Source organism: Grus americana, chromosome 5 (assembly GCF_028858705.1).
Source record: "Grus americana isolate bGruAme1 chromosome 5, bGruAme1.mat, whole genome shotgun sequence".
In the NCBI taxonomy this organism is placed as follows: Eukaryota; Metazoa; Chordata; class Aves; order Gruiformes; family Gruidae; genus Grus; species Grus americana.
In genome coordinates this window covers 58,933,071-58,956,128 of record NC_072856.1, presented here as the reverse complement: position 1 = coordinate 58,956,128, position 23,058 = coordinate 58,933,071, and the positions used below count along the sequence as shown (strand labels likewise).

At 38.2% G+C, this 23,058-nt stretch overlaps 1 protein-coding gene across 11 annotated transcripts in view; it reads right to left on the bottom strand.

Annotated features, from left to right (window-relative positions):
* Positions 1-23,058, bottom strand: part of TRAF3 (TNF receptor associated factor 3) — a 73,167-nt gene that overhangs the window by 23,434 nt on the left and 26,675 nt on the right. For all 11 annotated transcript variants that reach the window (XM_054827232.1, XM_054827230.1, XM_054827235.1 and 8 more), the window contains 5 exons: positions 11,254-11,510; positions 8,154-8,205; positions 5,756-5,860; positions 4,680-4,847; positions 169-249 (listed from right to left, as the gene is read on the bottom strand). In XM_054827232.1, coding sequence (XP_054683207.1) covers positions 169-249; positions 4,680-4,847; positions 5,756-5,860; positions 8,154-8,205; positions 11,254-11,495 — 648 coding nt within the window. In that variant the 5' untranslated portion in view covers positions 11,496-11,510. The remainder of the gene's footprint in view (positions 1-168; positions 250-4,679; positions 4,848-5,755; positions 5,861-8,153; positions 8,206-11,253; positions 11,511-23,058) is intronic.

Genomic DNA, 23,058 nt, shown 5'->3' with positions numbered 1-23,058 from the left:
AGAAATGATGAAAAATATTTGAGTGTTATCACACTTAACTGTGTGGTAGAAAAAGCTTTTCCTTAGATCTCACATTTTAATAAGGAAATGGCTTCTGGCAAAATTCTTGCGAGATCTTACTAAAAAAACATTTACTTTTTCAGCACAACACTGGGCACAACTTCTTACCTCGCTCCTCATGAGTGTTTTAACACTACATTTATGAGGACATGAAACCATGACACACGGGCAGTCTGTATCTTCATGTTTCTATAGGGGAAAAAGCAAAGAAATCACAAATCAACTCTTACTCTGAAATTAAAGAGAGGACTTACCTGCAAACAAAAGCATCCTACAATAATTAAAAGCCACACACAATATTTCTTCCCCCCAACGTTTATCCCAATTGTGTAGAGTTACAGAACTGCAATTGCTCAAACATCAGTTTATACTTTGAATAGATGTGTTGATATTCTGAAGCAAAATCAAGAGTTTTCTTGTGTTTTCCCACACAGAGGAAATCTATCTGTTTCCCATTTTATTGTTTTTACTTAGAGCAATGAAACAATAACAAAGGTCAAGTTTTGCTCCCCAAGAATTACTCACAAAAATGGCCATCAAAGAGCAAGCAGAATGATTGCAGATATCCTTTTTAGTAAGAGTATACAGTGCATGGAAAAGCTCTTCAGAAATGTACACCACCCGCTCTCAGAGAATCTCCCTTTCCTATGTATGGATATTCCCCTTCCAATTCTTTTCTAATTTTGATTCCCAAACACCTGGTACTAAGTCTCACTGTTATACACCCAAAGTTCAAAGAAATGCTGAAATATTATCATGATGCTGGGCAGGCATTTTGATCTGAACTAAGATGATGACAGATACTTCACTATAGCTGTTAAACCGTATCACCACAGGGAGGGAAGAAAATAAGGCCCAAGCTAATTGAATTTACATTTCTTCTTAGTTTTTCTCAACAAAATGAAAAACTAAAAACCAAAAATTTTGTTTCACGTCAAGTGACATGTCCCATTCAACTTGAAACAAACTGTTTCATTTCTGGTAGTTAAGAAAAGCAAAGGAAACAAAGGTCTGGATTTATAAGCCTGTTAGAAAAGGAAGAACAAATAGCATGCTCTTTTTGCCCAGTAATGATGTAGACAGTCACTGCGACAGAAAGCAAGGAAACCTAAGCTGCTCCTTAGCCAGAGAGCTGGGACAGCCTCCCAAAACATGGGGCTGAGGAGCCAGCTTCAGTCCCGTCCCAACAGGACATGGATTCCCTACCAGGAGCAATGCTAACGGACTGACATCTCTCCCCGGAACAGCTGCTGTCAGGGTGACTGTGGTACTCTGGCCCATAGGGCCATTTCTGCTCAGCCTCAAGGACTGGACCTGGGCCCCCTCCTTCCGAACACATCTGTAATCACGTTGGAGACAGACATCACACGCTACCATGCCGCTTTGGGAGCCTACTGCCCTACAAGCTTCTTTAATGGTTTATCAACTACAAAACTAGAAAAATAGTACTCCCTTCTAACATTCATTCCCTAACTTTCACTTAGTCTCTTCTCTAACCTACCCAATTTATCTGGCAAAGGCTATGACACTGACTCTCAGTTCAGGATAAAAAGGCAACATGCAGCTTCTCAGTCCTCGCTCTGCATCCCGGGGCCCACCCACTGAAACCAAGCGGAGCCTTTCCAATGACTTCAGGATGCACCAGAGTAATCCCATTCCAGTGGCAGAATCCTCTTCCCACCGACCAGCTAAATTCACGCAGTCGAGCACACAAAGCCAAGTGCAGCACGTAACATGGGTAACAGCCCGTGCAGGGCACCTGGCACAGGTGAGGAGAACGCAGGATATGAATATGGCTCCCCTGAGAAGCCAGTGCCACACTGGGAACATGTCTGGTTCCCGAGCAGTGACATGGGAGCAAGATGACAATGTCTCGTGGCTGTCCCAGTCAGCTCAGTGGTATTTTGGACTACTGAGTCGAGTCCAGATTGCCTTGGAGGCTCTGCCTGGGACAGCGTGTTTGTGGCCAGGGCGGGAGTGAAGAGCCTAGGCACCAAGTAATGCTGTCCTTCCACATCTGCATCATACTACTGCATCATACTGCTGCCCAAGTATCGATTTGATAGAAGCACTTCCAAATAGTTCGGTGGATTATTCGCAGAAAAATATAATAATTCAGAAGCATTTCAGGCTACTAATTTCTGTTTTAACTATGCACCATCTTTATCTGTCAGGAGTTACAGGATGGAAAAAGGTAGCTTTGGGACAAAAAAAACCCCAACTTTTTAGATGGTTTAAACAAAAGAAATTAAGAAGTTAACTCACCTAGTGACAGTGCAGGCAAGACAAATGCCATTTAAAAAAATGTGTACTAACACTGTTAACTAAAGAGTCTGCCTCCAACAATGGGGATTTCCTACCCCACGGGTCATGGGATTCTATGAAGACATGAACCATACGTACTCCGGTAAAATTATTTTTGTTTCCATTTGCATACCTTTTTCTCGGTACGCTCCCTCTGTCTCCATTTTCAGTTCAAGTCACTGAGGCCTGCTTCAGTCATTATTACATTAGAGAAAATTTTAGGCTACAGAAGCTAGAGATGAACTCAAGCTCTGGGTGACAAAACTCAAATGAGAAGTCAAAAGGAGCCTTTCATTCAAATGTACAGTCCAATTAAGCTTCTGATTCTCATTACCAAAAGTACAATGAGGTAACATTTTATCAGGCCACAACAAATAAAGCCATCTACATTTCGATTATCACTGAACTTTTAAAAATCTAGGCAAAAAAAATTTAAAAATAGCAGCCAATTGTTAATCTTCTAATTCTGGAGCTTTCTGCACCCTTAAAGCAGCACGGAAGCAAAACTGACCTTTTTCTATGTACTGAAACATTTAAGTCAATGATAACATGAGAACATGTAACACTCCTTGGAAATGTTCTCATTTACAACTGCAGATTTGTTTAGAACTTTTAAGGGCAGGTGAATAGTGGTACCAACTTTAATACAACTAAAAGAGTGACATCTCAACATAAAACTGCATTTTAACAAACCTCTTTGGCTCTCCGGATAAGCTAATTCTATTACCTCTGAAAGCAACTCAGAATTCTACCACTTCAGATTTTGGAGAACAATTACTTTATTTACAAACACTCTTTTCTGTACTTCAGAGTAGTATGCCATTCCTGTTTCCAACACATATGTCTAAAATAGGTTTCACTGTGAATTAAAAATCTGGTAGACTAAAACTTGTTTCAGCTTCTATATTGAAAGCTACCGCTAGTTCAAAGATTTCATAAATGTCAAATCCATCAGTATCTGATAGAAGAGAGAGCTTTTAAAATAGAACAGCGTTCTATGTTCCTCAAGATTAAGGATGATTTCAGACTCTCAAAAATTTAACTATATTACTCCTATAGAAAGCAACTGCTACAAGGAATCTGTGAGCATGTTGCTTAGATATGGAAATCCAGCTTGTACAATGAGACATATTTAATACTCACTGATTTTGTCTGTTAAAGTCACTACACATTTTTAATGTCACTCTTTGCCTCATGTCAATTCCCAGCCTAACGAGAATTCTGTGAGAACAGTATCCATGATCCAAGTAAAACACAGCTTCGCTTCTGCATCAGAATGTGCAAGATTAGACATAGTGTAAACAATTTTTTCTATGTATTTTCACATCTCAGCCACCTTATGCTATGTAATGCACAGTTACTAAAGTACCAGCCCTTGCAAGTACACACTCAATTGTAAGCTATAACTAAAACAGAGCTTGGTGAGATTCTACCTATGCCTTTTTGTAATGACATCTCTGAGCAAAGAATGCTTCTTATCATTGAGAACTTCATTTTCATTTGTGTTCTTGTGTATTGTTTGTCAGGTGAAGTCTCACATCACTCTTATTATACTAAGAGGGTCCAAAGTCTGAGAACGTCAAACTACCGAAACGATGTAAACACTTTTTTTTAAAAAAAAAAAAAAAGTTAAAATTACAGCAAGAGAGATTCGGCATAATACGGTTCAATGTGAAATAATGCAAACACAGTCCAGTTACAATTCTATGTGTAAAGTAAGTATGACTTTCTCAACCTTTGCTCTATACTTCTGACCCACAACACGCTGCTTATCAGACAACCTACTTGTATGCCAAGAACAGCAGTAACTGCCTCGGCCTATCATGTACCATTGCCGGTTATGCCAAGACACAATTTGGTTTTAATTGTTTCCTCCTTTCCTCTCCTAACAGATGACACACTACCCAAGAAGGATTATATAGAAAGATATTGCTTCTCCAGTCAATTGCTATACTAATACTTTTTCTGCACATTTAATTCCTTTGATGGTGGTTGCATTATTGCTATCAATTTAAGCAAAATAAAAAAGCACAGCAAAAATTACTTTAGTGTCAATATTATGCAGTGGGTCTGAAAATTTTTTAAATGCAGTATCTGAACATCAGAAAAAAGGAAATGTTTCCCTGTCAGTGCAGTAGCTAGTGTTTTTGCAGCAAAGATACATGTTTTGAAAGTCAGCTTAGTTTCTTTTTTGACTTACTAAAGCTGGCTGAGAGGCCAAGGGTCTACTGGCAGCTACACAGAAGCACAAGAAGAGTTATTACTCCACATTCATGTATGGAATCTTGTTCTACATACACAAGAAAATACCGCACCTGCAACATAATCATTGGGACTTGGCTTTTACAGTATTTACAGGTTGTCTCCCGGTATCTACAGGTCTTCTCTACATGGTCTGGCAAATCTTTTCTCAGTATTTTTTCTTTGCAATCAGCATGAGGACATGAAAGTTCTTCAAATTGACAATCAGTTTTCAAATGCATCTGAAAGATAAAAAAAAATAAAAATAGTCAAGCCAAATAAGTTTTGTGTATGTCTTGTATCCACATCCAGAGTACATAACTTCAGAACCAAAGCAAGCAAAGTTATTTTGTGCACTATATTGTGCAAAAGCAAACACTAACAAATCTACTCAGGAACACATTTCTGACTTTACACTCCATTTACCTAGACAGCAGATTTCATTGTACTATAGATGTACACAAGCTACTTTTACACTAAAAGCAATCTACTACAGTCCAAAATTCCACACAGGCTATTTAAACAAAAAGGTAAGTGTTCTTTTTCAAGGTACGTTATTCTGCATAAACAGAGATGCTGCTTTAAGTACCTGAGCTTGCTCATTGAAAACAAGTTTAGGTACCTACACACATCTCACTGCAGACTGCTGTGTAGCCATCCCTTCCAACTGTTAAATTACTGGATTACTGCTATGTTATGTCTTCATGAAACAAAGTTACAAGTTATTTTGTACAAGTTTGGAGAAGCCAAAGCTTTAACTCCATGCATAAACCACCGCTTACATGAGAGGATTAAGACTGGTAAATAAAAAAACCAAACAAAACACCAGACCAAAAAAAGAATTCAAACTTCTCACATTTGTAAAGTACACATTAAGATTTTTCCCAATTTTGGTTCTCCATCCAGTTCTCATTTGCTTCATGCATTTACGTTTCTGACCTTTAGTGTCACACAGTCACATGATTCTTGACTACAATTCCTTACAGCTCATTGAAAAGCTGAGTTTCAAAACAGTTTAACTCTATTCCGACATTTATAAATCAGATTAATCACTAGTGTAAGTCAAGAAATGGACTGAGGTTCTTATTTGCAAGATTTCTTCTCATTCTTTAACTCAAAAGGAAGCTTATGACTACGTTAGATTACTTACCAGTAACTGACCCAAAGACAGTTGTTCTTTACAGCCCTTGTTTTCATTTCTGCAGTATATTTGAAGGGCAAGTAGTTCTCTCCTGCAACAGTTATCTTTAAATACCTGAAAAATCAAAAATAATTTCATTTTAGAAATTTGAAACCACTCAAGAATATGCCAGTTCAAATAAAGTAGAAGCCATGCAACTGGGCTACAGCAGTGTCATTTAATTCTAGCTTTATGTGCCAGAAATAAAATCCTATCATTCAATTTTTCTTGAATGTGCACATCACAGATTCCTCCACTATGAAGCAGCCCAATGAAAGAGACTATTTGGACAGATGCTCTACTACTGTTTCACTTTTACTATAAATACAATAAAAGGAAAGGTACAAGAAAGGGCTAAATTTTTTGCTATTTGCTTGTCAATAATAGGCCTACATGATCTAGAACTCCCTGCTTTGTTTGGGAAGCTGGTGTATTAGGCACAATACCGTAAGACAAAAAAGAGCCAAAGCACAGGGGTTCAGAGAGGAAGGATTTCATGGAAGGCAGTCCCACAACGACTAGACTGGTTAATTAGAACCTACTTGCACTTCAGCGGTAACACAGAATTAAAGACACCTTCTAAGGTCTTAGACTGGAAAAGGTTTATTATTTTGCAGATAAGCGGCTTTAACCATCTCTCCATTTTAATGTTTATAAGCCTTTCCAGCATTTTCTCTCTATAATAGAACTGCAAGAAGTTAGAAACAGAGAGCTTGGGATTTGGATTTTTCACCTTTTATGGGTGATACACCGTAAAAGATAAAGACACAATGTAACTACACTCTCAAGAAGCCCCATTGCTAAGGGCAGGACCCAGGGATGAGGACTGAAGACCATTACTACTATTTTGAAATCCAAGACAAAGGGATAAAATCTTCTGGTTATTTTGCAATTGCTTTCATGACCATTACGAAATACCAAAGAACCAAGCCCAACCTATGACTACCTCCCTGACAAATGGAGTTCTGTGATACTGTACACACTGCAGGGATACTGCAATTACAGAACAGTTCTGCATACTAACATTTAACAACAACAAAGAATTATGACCAGATCTGTCCACAGTAACTATGAATCTATCCCCAGTATCAGTGAAGAAGGAAACACTTGCAATCGTTCTCATCCAATCTCATCTGACACAGGTCACTGATTTCTGTTTACTTTTCAGATGCACATGAAGTTTAATGGATCAACAAATCTCATTTAAATAATCAATTTGCCAGTACTGTAGTATTTTTTTCCAAAGGAATTCACAGGGTTACTAGGTACAGTTTTGCTGACCGAAGTTAAGGTAAGAAGGTTTTTATACAGTTTTTCCAAGACTCTATAAAAGCTCTCCAGGGATTTTGGACATCAGCATTCTATGGTAAGAGAGAGGTTTCCAGTTTCATGAAAATCACTGACTTGCGGAGTTAGTCTAATATGTATTTAATATACGCTGCCCTTCTCTTCCTCCTCCTGTTTTAGAGATATTTGAAGTTTCATAACAAATGTACACATTTATGTATATTGGGAGCTAGAAAGTCAGAGTTAACAAGTAAAATAGGCGTTGTGATTATCAGTCTGAGCTCCTGCAGAGCCCACCCATGTCAAAACTGAATTACGCTGAGCACTGATCAGAGAACTATTTTGAGCTGAAACAAGGAGAGATTAATGTACTTGCTAACCTCTTCTTGAAAATAGTTACAAGTATTTATTTAGGCAGGAAAGACTACTAACAGAAAGAATTTACTAAACACTTTAGAAAAATCTAATGTAAAAACTGCATAAACCACGTACTAAGTCAATAAGAATCTTCTCTACCCTCAACCTTTCAAAGGCAACACAAAGTTTTGCTGTGAAAAACAGTGAAGAGGGTATCAATGAAATAACTTACCTACACGAAAAGAATCTGATTCTATGACAGTTACCATAACTCTACACCGTTCTGCTTCCAGTGTGGTTCACAGAACAACACATTGTAAAAACAGATGAGTGAAACAGTAGGCACAGGTCTGGACCCAAATCAGGAGTAAGGTTTGCCTCGGTCTGTCATCTCTCTGCATCTACAGAAGATGCAATATCTCTTATCATCCCCCCAGTTGATGGGAGAACAACTGCGATGCGTTGCTGCAGCTCCCAACCGTGAAAACAAGATGTGACACCTGGCTGGACCATTAGGGATGAAGCTGACATGTTGTTTTCTACCACGTGGTTAACAGTAAAAATGAGTTGTCTTCCTATATAAAATACATGGGCTAGGTTTTGTAACAAAACTATCTTCCTCAGGTAGCTTATTAGGCTTATGAAATAATTACCATAAAGCAATAACATCTTATGTAAGCCACACAATTCAATTCTCTTGAATAAGAAACAATTTTAACAATACCTTATCTTTTACTATGCTTTCTTGACACGCGGTACATTTTGGACTAGAAGAACTGGAGAGAAAAGAAAAGGAGAAAAAACTATTTTAACTCATCTGAATTTTTGTAGTACAAAAATTTCCATTTATGAGGCACTTGGTTATGATTATTCAATATATCTTAAAATAATTAAAAGTGAAAAGTTTATTGTAATTAAATAATGTGATGTTATTTCAAAAAATTTGAACACTGAGTTTTCAATGGACAGTATCTGACATTCCCGAGGAAATAAGACCACCACCACGCGTCCAGCCAACTGCTAAATGGTTTTCTTCAAGGCGGCAAAATTCATTCCCTATTTTACAGGCCGAACCTGATCCACAATTTTTGTCACTTCTCAATCTATCTGTGCAAACAGGCAAAATATTGTCTCTTCAACTATCAAGTCCTCTTTCAAGCAACACCTAATTAAACTTTACTTTCTCTGACAGTCAATTATACATCCTTTTAGGGTAAAAAGTATTTACGTCCATCTCCTTCAAGTCTGTTCTGGTTTTAGCAACTCTTACAGATCCTTGCTCTTTCCTTTATCTGAACTATTGCCGCGTAGCTGTTTTGGTAATCTAATTACCAAACTCGTGACCTCTTGGACAACAGGTAGGTTGAGGAGCAGAGCAGCCTGTGGACAGACACTGAACTGGAATGTAGGAAACCTGGGTTCCAACAGTGGCTCTGGCTCTGACCTCCTAGGTGTCGTAGTGTAAATCCCTTCGTTCCTTTTTAGCCCCCCTTCCCCATGTAAAATGGGGACAGTCATACTGATCTCCCTTGTAAAGCACTGAGATCTATGGATGAAAAGCACTAAGTAAAAGCTAGGTAAATTCTTTTGTAAAGCAACTCATTGACAGGCTGCATGAGTTGCGGCTGCTAGCAGCAGTGCAAATCAATGTAAGAGGCTGAGTAAGTTCGATTATGTTATATAATCAGTATGGTTATTTCAAATTGTCTCACTGGCTTCTGCTCTATAAACTGACCATTCTGTGTCTCATCGTATTTCTGAGCGTCTTAACTACCTTGCAGCTTCAATATCTGTAATATTTTTCTTAAGTTAAAAAAAAGGGGGGGGCGGACTAATCTACTTGAGGGCATATAGTGTTTAATACAACGTCATGCTTTCCTCGCTTTTACTGAATTCACTCAAGCATCCTGCTTGCTCTTTTAAACTACTGCTGCATACTGAGCAGACATCTTTACTGCGTTATCTACACTGACTCACAATTCTTTGTCCTCAAATAACCCTGGAACAGAACCTGCTAGCATGTAATCAGTGCGTGTGCACGCGGCAGCGTATCAACACTGAATGAAAAATTTTTGTGCCAAATACAGAAACAACGTAAACTTATTTTGCTTCCAGTTTTATGGCACACTTTATTTCTCAAAAAAAAAAAAAAAAAAAGCTGTAAATTTTATTTTAATAAAGGATTTGTTTGCAACAAGCACTTAAAATATAGTGAAATAATGTGAATGAAAGAGCAATGTAGTAGATGGTCTTACCCATGTGTCCTTTTCAATAACAGACCAGTGGGAAAGTCAGGAAGGTAAAATTACACATATTCTAGCTCCACTGTAATAAGCACATGTGCATGTCTCACAGCAGGGAAGGAAAATTGCCCAGATTCCAGCAATGCCAGAATTGTTACTGCTTAGATTGTTAAGGATCTGCTCTGTCCATCTGCACACATCCAAGCATGGCAGGTGTTTGCTTTTCTGCAGTCACTGTTATTAACCATGTAACAGTCTTCCAAAAACATATATTCAGGAAGAAATAACGGCATTTCTTAAATACAAACTACGCCTCACCTGAAAAACGTGTATTGAAAGAAAAGTTGGTGGGGTTTTTTTGATGTTGTTTTAAATTTGGCGTGCTGTAGCACAAAACCTACAGGAGTGGATTAGTGAACTACGGACCCTTGTATTTGCCCAGTGCAGAGGTTACTCTTTATCGTGAGACAGAGTAATGTAATATCCTCCAATCTCTTCTGCCATGCTGCATGCAGTCTTGATTTGTATCTACCTGAGATTACAGCATTTCCAAGAGAAATAGAAACTAATACTAGAGCCAGGATGGTCACAAAAAATAAGCAGATCGCCAAGACCTTTCAAAGTCAAATCCTCTCTCTGTTAATACTCCAGTGTGCAACATTGAGTGAGCTCAATCTCTCCTATACCTCTGCTCTCCCAGTGGTAAATGGAAGTATTGACTGCTTATTTACCCCAGGAGATTAAAGCTTGCAGAATGGTCTCCAAACATTAGACCAAGTTTTGAAATCACACTGCTGAATAGAATCAGTAGCAATGCATCAAAGTTGAGAGGCAAAGAAATATACTTTACTGATGCACAGATATTTCTTAAAAGCTAGATACTCCTTGAATGATCGCACTTTTAGTCTTACCTAGACTGGGGAAGATTGCATCTCTCAGCATTCGTTTTATGTCTGTAACATTCACTCATGCACTTTGCACTCTGGCCCAACCATCTCAGTAATAGAGAAGCCAGCCTTCCTGACCCTACCGGAATCCACAAAACATAAAGCCCCAAGACATAGAGCTAGAAGAGTTACAGGGAGAGGAACCTCCACAAGCAGTTACATTTATCCAAGGGTCCCACCACTCATCTGCAAGGCTGGGTCCACAGCGAGGTTAGGTACTATCACTCTAAGGAGCCTCTGCAGGCTCGCTGCCTTGCACAACCATGATTTACTGAGTGTATTTTACACCAAAACAGCCATCTTAGCAGTCACCTGAAATAGCTACTCAGTCTAGGCTCCACAAGCAATGAAATTCTTACCTAACACATCACTACACGGGATTAAACCGCTTTAATAACTGTTTCCACAACATTGATGGAAAGTTTAGTTGTCTCATCCTGACCCAGAGGAGAACACAAATGTTTGCACCAGCATATGGATAACAAGTGAGCAAGCAAGCCACAAGCAGAAGGCTGCTTTGAGCCAGGGCATTGACGTAATGTATTCCTAAAACTACAACAGCGTCCACACTATTTTCAGCAGTTCACAAGAGATTTAAATGTATCAACAGATTCTATCACAACAAAAAACATACCTTAGCAAGGCATTCATGCAGGTCTCACAGAATCTGTGTCCACATTCAGTCTGTTTAGGATTGCATAAGATGAGGTGACATTTTTCACATTTATATTTATCTTCCACAGCATTTACAAATTTCTCTTTGTAGCCACCTTGCTCTGGAACATAAATCGATGCTGAAGGACTGCGATCAGGATTGGCCCTTTGTTGTACCATTTCTACAGATAAAGGGGGTTCTGTCTTCTTACTGGTGTCCATGCTCTAAGATAGTTTCTGTGAAGCAAAAATGAGAAAACTTCTGAGAAATGAAGACGTCTCTTTCCATTTAAATAAAAGAAATACAGCATTTCTGATAGACTACATAAACCCAGAAAGCACTAAAACCAGATGCGTCTCCACACATCATGTGAACATAATACATACATAACTGCCCAAGTATACTAAGCATAGCAATTCTGTAAAATATTCTACGTTTTTCAAAGGCTCTAGAAGGTCAAGAACTAAAATCTATTACTGAAAGCAAAGTGTTAGTTAATGATGGGCATCGCTCTAGGAACAAAGAAGAGAATTTGTATTCTTCCCTCTCTCTCTCTCTCTCTCTCTGAAAAATGCCCTTAATATTGAAGTTATACCATTAGAGGAAGCAGCGAGGGGTGTGATGGAGACGGTGCACTGGTACTGTACCACACACACACCACTACTCACATGCTACTGTAAAAAGCACACAACCATCAGTTTCCTATACAGGGTATCCGAAATCTCTGTAGACCCACTACCAACTTCCATCTCATGCAGTAGCAAAGTGTAAGACACACTGCTTTAAGTCTGTTTTAGAACAAGACAACAGGTTTTTACTTATTAAATACTTTCCAACCTTTTTATCACACAATCTCCACGTGAAGAGAAGAGGTGATACAAGTCTAATTGACAGAGGAGAAAGGCATACATAACATGGCCGCTCGATTAATTCACCAGGACTAAGCACAACTGACAGGCAGCTGAGAAAATAATTAATACAGTTGAAGACTGAATTACAGTACCTATTATCTTGGACGGGGATTCTTCTAGGTCAGCATGCAAAGCATTAGCAGAGCAACAGAGGAAGAATACCCCAGGTTAAATTTTAAAACCTGTTTTCAATAATTTCCTTGCTTATCTTGCAGTCAAACAAGTGTAAGTGGTCTTAAAAAACCTCAGCAAATGAGGGAGAAAGCACAGGTGGAGGATACACCACCTATTTACATAAGAGAAACGCCTGGCTATTTACAAGAGAAAGGCATACTTCAATTCTCCCTCCATGTTAACTGACACGTGAAATATAAACCTGTTCCACTGCTCTACAGTTGCCTCAGCCGCTACAGTTATAATTCAACTTTAAGAAACAGAATGAAGAAATGAGGCCCAGTTCAATTCTCAATTACAAAAGTATGTTCACCACTAACACAGAGGGAGTCAAATGCCTCACATCCCAAATACGTAAAGCTTCTTGGACATGCTTTTTGTGATCCCTTATCCTCCCTCACTAAGCCCAAAGCAAGTACTTGTAATTGAATGTGTTTTCTTGAAAATCATTTCTGCATCTATACTTTTGGTACAGAATTCTCCATGGAGACTAAACAGAAAGGAAACAAGGAAATTTCTTTCATTTCTGATACCAACTGTTATTTCTAGAAACAAAAGACAAACCATCGCAAGTCATTGCTGATACCATTTCATGTCTTTACCAACACCAGCTGAGCAGGGGTAGAGGTGTTGCATGAAGAATCCACACTTCATTGCCCCCTTGCCCCAGGGGACAGCCTCTCTGTATGCCCATCAAATACAGAGAGAGCCCAAGGAAACCATCCTCATATCTTGATATATAGATCCAATGATTGGCTCTTACCAAAAAATACAAAAAAACCCCAAACCAAAACAAACAAAACAACAACAAAAAAAATGCCAAACAAAACAGTAACTGAAAGGGAAATAAATTCTGGTCCATAATTTGAATTAATGTTTGACTGTTCCTTGTCTACTCTTCAAAGACTGCAGAGTCTAATGCCTTGGCAGAAGAATATGTGAAAAAAAAAAATAAAAAAAAAATCAGTGCTGAACTGAAAGTAACTTGCACCTCTCATTAATGAGGAAATTCAGATTATTGCAGACCATGGAAGTAAGCAAAGACTGAACTAGAGCTTCAGCAGTAAGCATAAAAAACCCCAAAAGAAACAGATAATGAGGACACTGAAGAGGCAATTCAAGAGATTGTAACCAGCACATAAGAAATGAGATGTGATGCTGAGAACAAGAGAGTCTGAGAGGCAAGGAGGTTAAAAGAAGTGCTGTGAGTGAGAAAGGAAAGCAGTTGACGAAAGTAGTCTCGCATTAGAGATTGCCAAAGGCATGACTGCCATTGCTGAACATCTGTGGCAGGACAGGGGGAAACCCAGCCATAAGCTCAGGACCTGGCACTTGGTTGCAGTTGTAAGAGAAAAGAAGATAAGCAAGAGAGGGGAAAAAAAAAGTGCAGCTCCGTAAGCATCCAGACTGGTGAAACTTAGCTACCTATGGATTTGCTTCTTGTGTGCGACGGTGGCGGAAAGCTTCATTTGCAGCTTGCAGTTAAGGAATCTGTAAAAGTTTTTCGTTCTCAAATTTGTAGATACATATTAGTGCGTCTTTTCCCTCTGTAACTGCACATTCAATACCTCTACCATTCTGTCAACTCTTGAAGTCAAAAGCCAGCTTAAGCACATTGACTTGTAAGAACACAGGGAATGTGATTTTACTTAAAATGCCAGAATAAAACAAGGCATGGCCTGATTCTGACCCACAGAAGAAATTCAGAAAGAAAGGTACTAAAAAAGAAGCTGAGAGGAGAACTGGCAAGGTGAGAGAGCACAAAGCTCCTGAACTTGTAAGTGATACAACAAAACTACTGAATGTCTGTTTCTCCATTAAGTTTCTTCCAAACAAAAAGAAGCTAAAGATGATTAGAGATGTGAAGTGTTCCAATAGCACGATTTCTTCATGGAAACTGAATAATTAGTCACAAGGAGGCAGGCAGGGGTGAGAAGGAGAACATTCAAGATTAAACTGAAAAAGAGTACCGAATGCCAAATGAGCAGCAGGTGAGAGTTTCATAGATACACGAAACTGCTCAGGGGCTGGACTGTCAGCTGTCAAGAGAGATTTCATACCAAAATAAACTGCACAGAGCTCCACAGGACTCCACTTTTGGAATTGACTTATTGGCTATCTTGTCACAGAAAACAACCAGAAAGCACACCAATAAATAAAATTTACTATGCAGTATGCCTAACAGTCAGATTTGTGTGCCTCGGGTTTTATATTTCTGTTTTATGAAGAAGTATGTCAGATCAGAAAAGCTAAGCAAGTGCAGCACCAGAGCAGCCAGCTTGGTGAGGAATTCTCTTCCACAATACTCTGAATAGCGAGAATTTTCTTATGCAGCAAACCCAGGAAGCCATTCATGAAGTACTGCAATAAAATACAACAGAGAACTGAGCTTAAAAGAACACCAAAACTTCTTTTCTTATAATTAGAGGTGCATTTAACAAGGGGGTGGGGAAACATGATGTCTGTCAAACTACTGTATGCACAGAGCTACGCCCTCACGCATACGAGTTACGTGCGTCTACACCTGTATATGGGATCAGTGGTGAACACAAGTGCAAATAACACAAACATTTCAGTTGCCACCCTTTTGCAAACAGCTTTCTATTATGGTTTACATACCACTACAGGGTGACATCTGCAATGTCGTCTTTTCGGGAACCTTTAGCAGCAGGACTCAGATTATAACCTCACAATCATGTTTCCAACTGCCAACAAGAAGCAATTTTGAAGTCACACCTCAGTAAGATACTATGTGCTTACAGCAATGAAGATAACACACTTCCAGAGAGCAAGGAGAGGAGTCTGGCTAGAACATTCAAGATAGGCTAGTTCTGGTGGGGGCCTCCCATTCCTAAAGGCATGGCAAGCTGCCATCAAGTGAAAGACTCTGGTTCTTGTTCAGCAAGCTAAATCTTAACTCCTAATTCACCACTAGCTATTTCTTAAGCTCCAGTTTCTTATCCCTGGGAAGAAATCACTGCAATAAAAGAATATGACTTTTAGGTGTCTTTTAAAACTGTTAAATCTTGGACAATCACCTTTAGGACAGACAAGTACATAAAAAGAGGCAAAGTCACTGAGGTAGGTTCTGTCCAATGTTGATGCTTTCAGCCACCTCTCCTGCAGCCAGCAAATGCTGTTCAGCAGAGTAACAGAAGTGGAGACTGTTCTGGTCATCAGACGGGTGACAATGCTTCCTCCAGTCTGTCAGCTCTACTGAGCTCCATTTTTGTCACTACTCTTGTTCAATACAAGTGGCACTCGAGTATCTGAGGCTGGACCTCAGTTAGTATTTCACACTGTATTTACTGTAATAAACGTCAGAAGGACTTGTTGTCATGTAACTCATACTAACATTAGAACAGAGGGTCAGAAACTGGAAGCAAAAGTGAATTTATGGACAAAGATGTTCCAAGAATTAGAAAAGCATGGGAGTTCCCAAACAAAAAGCATTTTGCTCTCTCGTTGTTTAAGCAAGGATGCTGTTCTCACTGAAATAGGGCAAACATCCTAGAAGTCTGCATTAGCATGCTGTATTATACCACTTATATTTTTTTATTTGCTCTTTGGGAATAAAGCCAATTTGCAACATAGAAATACAATAAAGTTTCTCTAAAAATTGAAAACAAATTTGCATTAAAAAACCAGGAAAAAATTAATTAACTCCTATGTAATCTAAAACACCCTCCCCAAAAAATGTATCGCAAAAGGGACCACAGGATTTGGCACGTAGCAAGTTGTGCATGAAAACAGTTTCGATATATTGACAACAATACAAAGCAACTAAGCTTTTGCCAAAGTTTTAAAATTCAAAAAAGTCAAGAAATTATTTGAAATAAGTGTTTTAGTTACACTACCAGAGAAGAGGGTAACAGAAGACACAATATAATTTGGTTATTACCTAGGACAGAAAGGCTTTTCTATCAAACTACAATTTGCGCTAAGAACAGAAGTTACTCAAACAGAACAGCACTGCACGCACAATATCTAAATTAAGCTCCGAAAAAGAAATCTGAAGTTGGACAGGGAGCTAAAGATCACAGCAGAAAAGTGACCGATGAGATGATTCAACTGTTCCTCTTCAAAAAACAGTTTATATATTCTTATCTAAAAAGCATCAAACCATACAAACTTCAGCGTCTCATCCTAACTAGGTCATTTTTTTGGTAGCATGGGATTTTTTTTGTTTGTTTGTTTTTTTAGATAGGGCTTGTGATTGTTCTGTCTCTCCTTCCAGGCTCTCAAAAACACTTGGGAACCAACTGCACAGATAGATTTCACGAAAATGACCAGCTATGTGGGGAATAGAAAGAGAAATTTAATGTAGTGTCCCATTAAGCAAGAGGCTGTGAAAGTGCAACCTCAATCATCACCACCTTTGTGTGGTCCATCAGTTGGCCAGTCAGTACACAGTCGCATCCAAACCAGGCAAGACCACCTGCTCACTTTTGTCCAGGCAAACTTCATGGGTTTAGTCTCCTCCAATATTATAATGGTGGGCTGGAGGTCTTTTTTTTGCTTGTGGGTTTTGTTTTTTTTTTTATTGAGGAGGGGGGACTAAGGGTAAAAAAAGTGATGTAGAGCACAGATACAGTAGGAAACTAGACTTCATCAGTTTCGCTCTTCATAGAATTTTCTGCTGTACTTCAGAGGATACCCTCAGAGAACCAAATCATCAGGTACCTGGAGTGGTATTTCCAGCTCTTCAGTCTTCCCAGCCCATGTGCTTTCTATCACCAAGAATTATTGCTTCAAGTTATCACACAGAAGTCTGTCTTAAAATTAAATTATTAAAACAATCTGAACTTTTCCTCTGTCTTATATTTCAGCATTTTATAGCTTCTAATAAATTTCTAGCACATACTTACTGAAAAGAACATACATCTTTCTTTCACCATCTTTTAGACAAGTCGTCTGACTCAGTTCTGCTTCTACTTCTGAGTGCGATTATAATATGTAACATACTCTGTCATACCTTGATGACTGGTTAAAACAATAATGCAAGCTGAAAGCAGTATATTGGTGAGCATGTATGATCAATTTACTCAGTGCACACCCGTCAAAAAAAAAAATAAAGCTGAGCAGGGAGACTGCCATGGGAATCTTGACTCTAGAGCTCTTAAGCACGAGGGTCTCTTGCTGCAGAGGTCTGTTCTCACAACATCCAGCCACCCCTCAGCCTGGCATTCTGGTAAAAGTCCCACCGTTGAGTCTGGACAGGGGCACAGAAGAACTGAGAAATAAAATGCAAATAGCTTGAATCACTCCATAAAAATACCTAGGCAATGACTGAAGCAGCACTGGAGCGGCAGGTTTGTAAGCAGAGGACTATCCATTGATTTTACCTCATTGAGGTCAGAAGTCTTGGCACTTTCACTCCTCTTGTTTGTACAGGGGAACTACTGATACTTTTTTCCCCCCCCACCATGCGCTTGTCACACTTGATGCACTATTGACTGTTTCTATACAGTGTATATAGGATCAACCAACCAGTGCTGAGGTATTTCCAGCATATGCTTTAAGAAGAAATTCTGAGGGGGGCAGAAGGATGGGGAAAGGTTGCTGGCCACCAGTGCTAGATATAACTACACAGTGAAGAAGACAAGACCATTCCTTATCTTCTGTTATGCAAAACATTAAAACACTAAGTCTAATTCCTATACAAATATAAAAGCAGCATTGATATTTTAAACTTATTGTTCCTTGTGTTAAAATAAATTGGTTATTTTAACTACTTTAAACTTTGCCCTGTACTTTCATAAGCATTCACCTTCCTTGCATAAACTAATGCAAACCAACTGTGAAGAAGACCTTGAGATACGCGTAATAGAAAAGATGAAGATCAATAGGAAATATCACAGCTTGGTTATAAGCAAGTAGGACAGAAGCATTTGAAAACACAGAAGACAGTATTCTGTGCACAAGAAGCTTCTGCCATTTGCAAGCTCTTCAGAGTCACTTGTTAGTGCAGTATCCCAGAGATGCTGAGGTTGGAAGGGACCTCTGGATTTATCTAGCCCAACCTCCTGTTCAGTGCAACACCAACTTCAATGTTAGATAAGGTTGTCCAAGGCTGAGTTTTCACAAACTGCAAGGATGAAGATACTTCAACCTCTCCAAGCAACCTGTTCCAGTGCTTAACACTCCTCTGCGAGGAGTTTTTATTACAGTAATTGTGGCATGATATTCTTATGTAGAAAAAAGGTCTGTTCCAACAGATGAACTGCTACATTCTCAAGCAACTAAACCAGATCTCGTTATAATCTTTAAGGTCTCTATTCTGTAAAAGTTATTGAACAAACAGCAAAACTATTTTTGGCTTAGATGGTACAGGCTATTTCTTCTTTTCCTATCTGAACTAGAAAATCAGAAGTATAACAAAAAATGGAATCTTGACATTCTTGCAAAAGAACAACCGTGCATGTCACTTGGATCGCAAACATTGTGTATTTCCCACATTCTAGTTTGCAAGATGACTGAATAGCAGAAAATTAATGGTAAGCTAAGTTTTACATTGTTTTATTCTTTTAATTTTTTATCACTTTCCTTGGCTCTATTTCTTTCAACAATGAGACTACACATTCACGTGAAGTGTCTTACAGGATTAAACAAACCAGCATCCTGGTACAGGAAACTCAGTTTAGTAAGCCTGCTACACTACGGTTTCATGGAAACAATTATAATATACACTTCCTCCTGCGTGTAACGAATTTCTGGATTCTAAACAGAAAACAAAGCATTGGATAAACGTGCAAAGCAATTACATCGGTATTAAGAGATAAGAATGGGAATATTTATAAATAATAATATAGTATTAATCTATTTTGGAGCATCCAAGAGCCCAGGGACTGACAGTTTTAATAACTACCCAATAATACATTGAATAGAATTAACTTGCAGTCTAACATATACAGCACTGATGAGAAGAAAAACTTTAAAAGGGATTCTATTATAATTATTAAAAAAAAAAAGACAACAGAAAAGTAATTCAGTGCAATTTAAGAAAGCTGCTTTCTATGTGACACTATGTTCAACTATTACTTTTTTGAAAGTTAACAGCATTCTTTTGAATCATGGCATATGGGCTGGCAAAACTGCTTTAAAATTCAGCCTGAGGCAGTAGTAAAAACAAAGTGTTTGTATTTTGACTTACACTTGCTATCTACAGCTCTCAATAATTACTTTGTAATCTCAGTGGGCTACCAAACAACAGTATAAAGTCATTTGAACTGCAAGAAATCAAAAGCCTCTTTTAGAAATCAAAAGATCTCTTAAGCTTTGAAAGCCTGGGTCACAAGACCACAGATAAGAGACATGCTGTCCAAGCTCCCGTGTGTATTTTCTTCTGCATTTTGAATTCCAGTTTGGATTCTTGTCTATGGGTGCAGGAAAGAAAAGACAAAACATACAAGGTTATTGCATTTCACCTATGAAATTAGCCCCCAGTTGGGATCCACATTTCTATACAAGGTTTTTAGTAGCAGCATTTAAAGAATAGGAAAGATCAAAAGATGATCAGATGATCATAGGACAAAGTGTACTTTAATCTCTTCCTCTGCTGTTCAGGGGAAGTCCAGGATTGAGATACATATGCCAGTCCCACGTGGAAGAAGTGGATCAACACTGTGTATTTTTTGTAACTTCTGACTCTGTTTATGGAGGAAAAGTTCTAATCTACCACAGAAGAAAAATACTCGTCAAATATTCTGAGAAATGCCATAATATTTTAAGTTAAAGGTAGTTTCCTTTCACAAAACTGTTTTATACATGCTTTGAAGAGAGAACTAGCAAAACCAGTTTCTATTTCCATGCCAAATACTCTGTTTTTATGGCAAGCTATTTCCATCAGTCCAGATTTCCTCCACTTCTTGTTTCACAGCAAGCCTAACAATTCCTTCACTTTTGTTGCACAGCACAGAAGTCATTGGTTCACATGTTACAAGCGGCAATGTCAAATCACATACACCCAAAAGAGAAGTCATTCGCTATGTTTCCCACTTATGCCTGCTGTGATTGGAAACAGTAAATTTGAACTACCCATGACAAATCCTAACAAGGATCAACAAGGGCTAAGGCAGATGGCATGTCCAAATCACTGTGGCCAAAGCATACAGTCCTAGAAAAAGATGTCTTATTCCCTAGTGACCTAAAAAAGTCCCCTCTTCCTCCCAAGGTGTGTCTTCAAGAAAGATCTGCTGCGTAATTTATCACAAACAACTTGCTTTTAAACTACATCAACTCAAAACACTAAAGTCTGTTCACCTCTGAAATCACCAAATAGGAATCAAAAATTCTTGCTGTCTTTTAAAGTTAGTGTCAGTCTTTTTTTTTCTTTTTTTTTTTTTAAACCAAGACCTAATGATGGATGCTATTCTTTTCCACCCTGTTGATCAAAGAGATCCTGTTTCTAATCTAATGGAATTTCCGAAGTCAAGCAGAATAGCAACAGATATTCTTCAAATCACAGTCTATCTACTCTGCTGACTGGCAAATTCATGAAGAATACTTTCTGCACCATCAATTTCTGGCAGAGTGCATCTGTCCTTGACTCTTAATGAATCCAGCCTTGAAATCTAAGAAGAGGTACTACCTGTCTTGAAAATTCTTTATCTCATCTTCTGCAATTATTAGCAAAAGGTATCTGAAGGCAAAGGCATCAGAGACTAGCAAATAAAAAAAATCCCAAAGCACTTCAAGAGGCTTATTATAAATAATTACAGAAAAAATGTCCACTCAACATCCCCAAAAATATTAGTTAATCTAATTTTAAAATGCAGCTCATCTTTAACAAAATAATCCTCACAGGAAATTCTGAACACAGCAGAGATTAGACGAAGGTGGTAAATGAAATAGAATGCAACTTCAAGTATGGCTCTGCATTTTTTGAATTCAATGTTGATACGAAGTACTGTGGGACTAGAAATAGCCATTCCAAAAAACTGAGATCACAGTATCTCACTTCTGCAAGAAATTCTTTCCATTCTAACCGAAGTAAGTTTTCTAAGCCTATATCCAAAGCTCAAAAAGTCTATCTATCCTGTCTCCTATGGAAACTAACTCACCCATATAAAACATTTTCTTCTTTTCCATTTAATGCAATTGACCACTGTATACTATGAACACAGGTAAGAAAGAACTACTTCTTCACACTCCTCTAAATACTAATAAAATTCTGGAAACTAGCAACAGCAAGCAATATCAGAGTATTTTATTTAACATTAAACTGCCTGGAAAACATTCATTCATGCACAGATCTCAACATGTCACTAATCTTAAGAAAATTTTTTCACCATTGTAGATGACATCTTCAGCTTTATCTAAAATTATTGGTTCTTATTCAGGAAGAAAAAGGAAAAAAGGTGTAAGGGCAATTCTCTCACCATTTGCCTGTGTTGTATTATTTATCAGAATGTGGTGGAAGACAAAAACGTTGCCCACTTGTTTAATGAAGTGATAGCAGGTCTAAATTCAGTGATTTAAGTGTTTATGCTTCACTGTTTATATTGTATTTTTAATACCCAACATCTTGAAGTTTGGGGAAAGGGGGGCTGGGATTGGGTTTGTTGTTAAGATTTTTCTATTAGAGAGGAAAAAAACCAATTGAAACACGTTTGTAAACAGAATCTAGAAGGAAAAAAGCACAGGAAAAAAAGAAAAAAAAACCCCAAACACATAAACAAAACCCAACACCAAAACACTTGTGCTAGTATTTCAAGTTATACTAAAGTGCACTCCAGTTTCTACATCTCTAGTAAAAGTGTATTACCAAAGTTGAGTTTTCAAGAGGAAAAAACAAGGTTTGGGAAGTCATAGACTCTTAATTCAGACTTGTCAGAATATTCAGAATCAGAACTTCACATTCACTGCTAACTCAAGCATTTTTTACCTTTATAAAGGTGTTCATGGAAGAAGCTGGGGTTTTTGTAACTGAAGACTGAGATTCACAAAACATGTTTCCCAGAAATGTAAGAAAGGAAGGAACTTCTTGCTTTGTCTTGTAGTAAATGTAGGCTTTGGGAATATGCTACTGAAGGCCAAGTCTATGTAAGGCAAATTCCTTCTAGTGTATTACAGTATGCGTTCTTCCAGCTGCAAAGTCTCATTAAAAGATTCTTTTACCTGGAACCTGCATGCAATTTCCTAGTCTCTATCTCAGATTGTGATTATGTTCCCATATATCAAACCCCTTCATTGTTTTGCCTTGCCAATCTTAAGTCTTGTATTTGCTGCCTGCAGGTTATATCAACTGTTATTCTGGAGGTCTCAGATGAATAGATATTGTTGACATCCTGAGAACAAGCAGTCTCTACTGCATCAGTTCAGACAAGATACTACCAAGGACCAAAAAAACCCAACAAAAAAACAGCACAACAGAAAAAACAAACAGGTCCCTTTCAAGGTCTCTCTCTTGCACTGGATTTTAAGAATTAATAAAAATCAGTGAGGAAGTTGTCCTTCTACAATATACTTAATGTGAAGATTGTAAAAGTACTTGACAAATTTTTCTGACTAAATTTCACATCACTCCCCAAAAGCAAGCGTTTGTCACTGTTACACAAGCAAAAAAGTTTAACACAAGAGATAGCAACCTTTCAAAGAAACTTCTGGCAGAATTCTACAGTACTACTGCTTCTTAAGAGACATGTTAAAAACTGGGACTTTCCCACCATCCATAGAATCACAGAATCTTTAAGGTTGG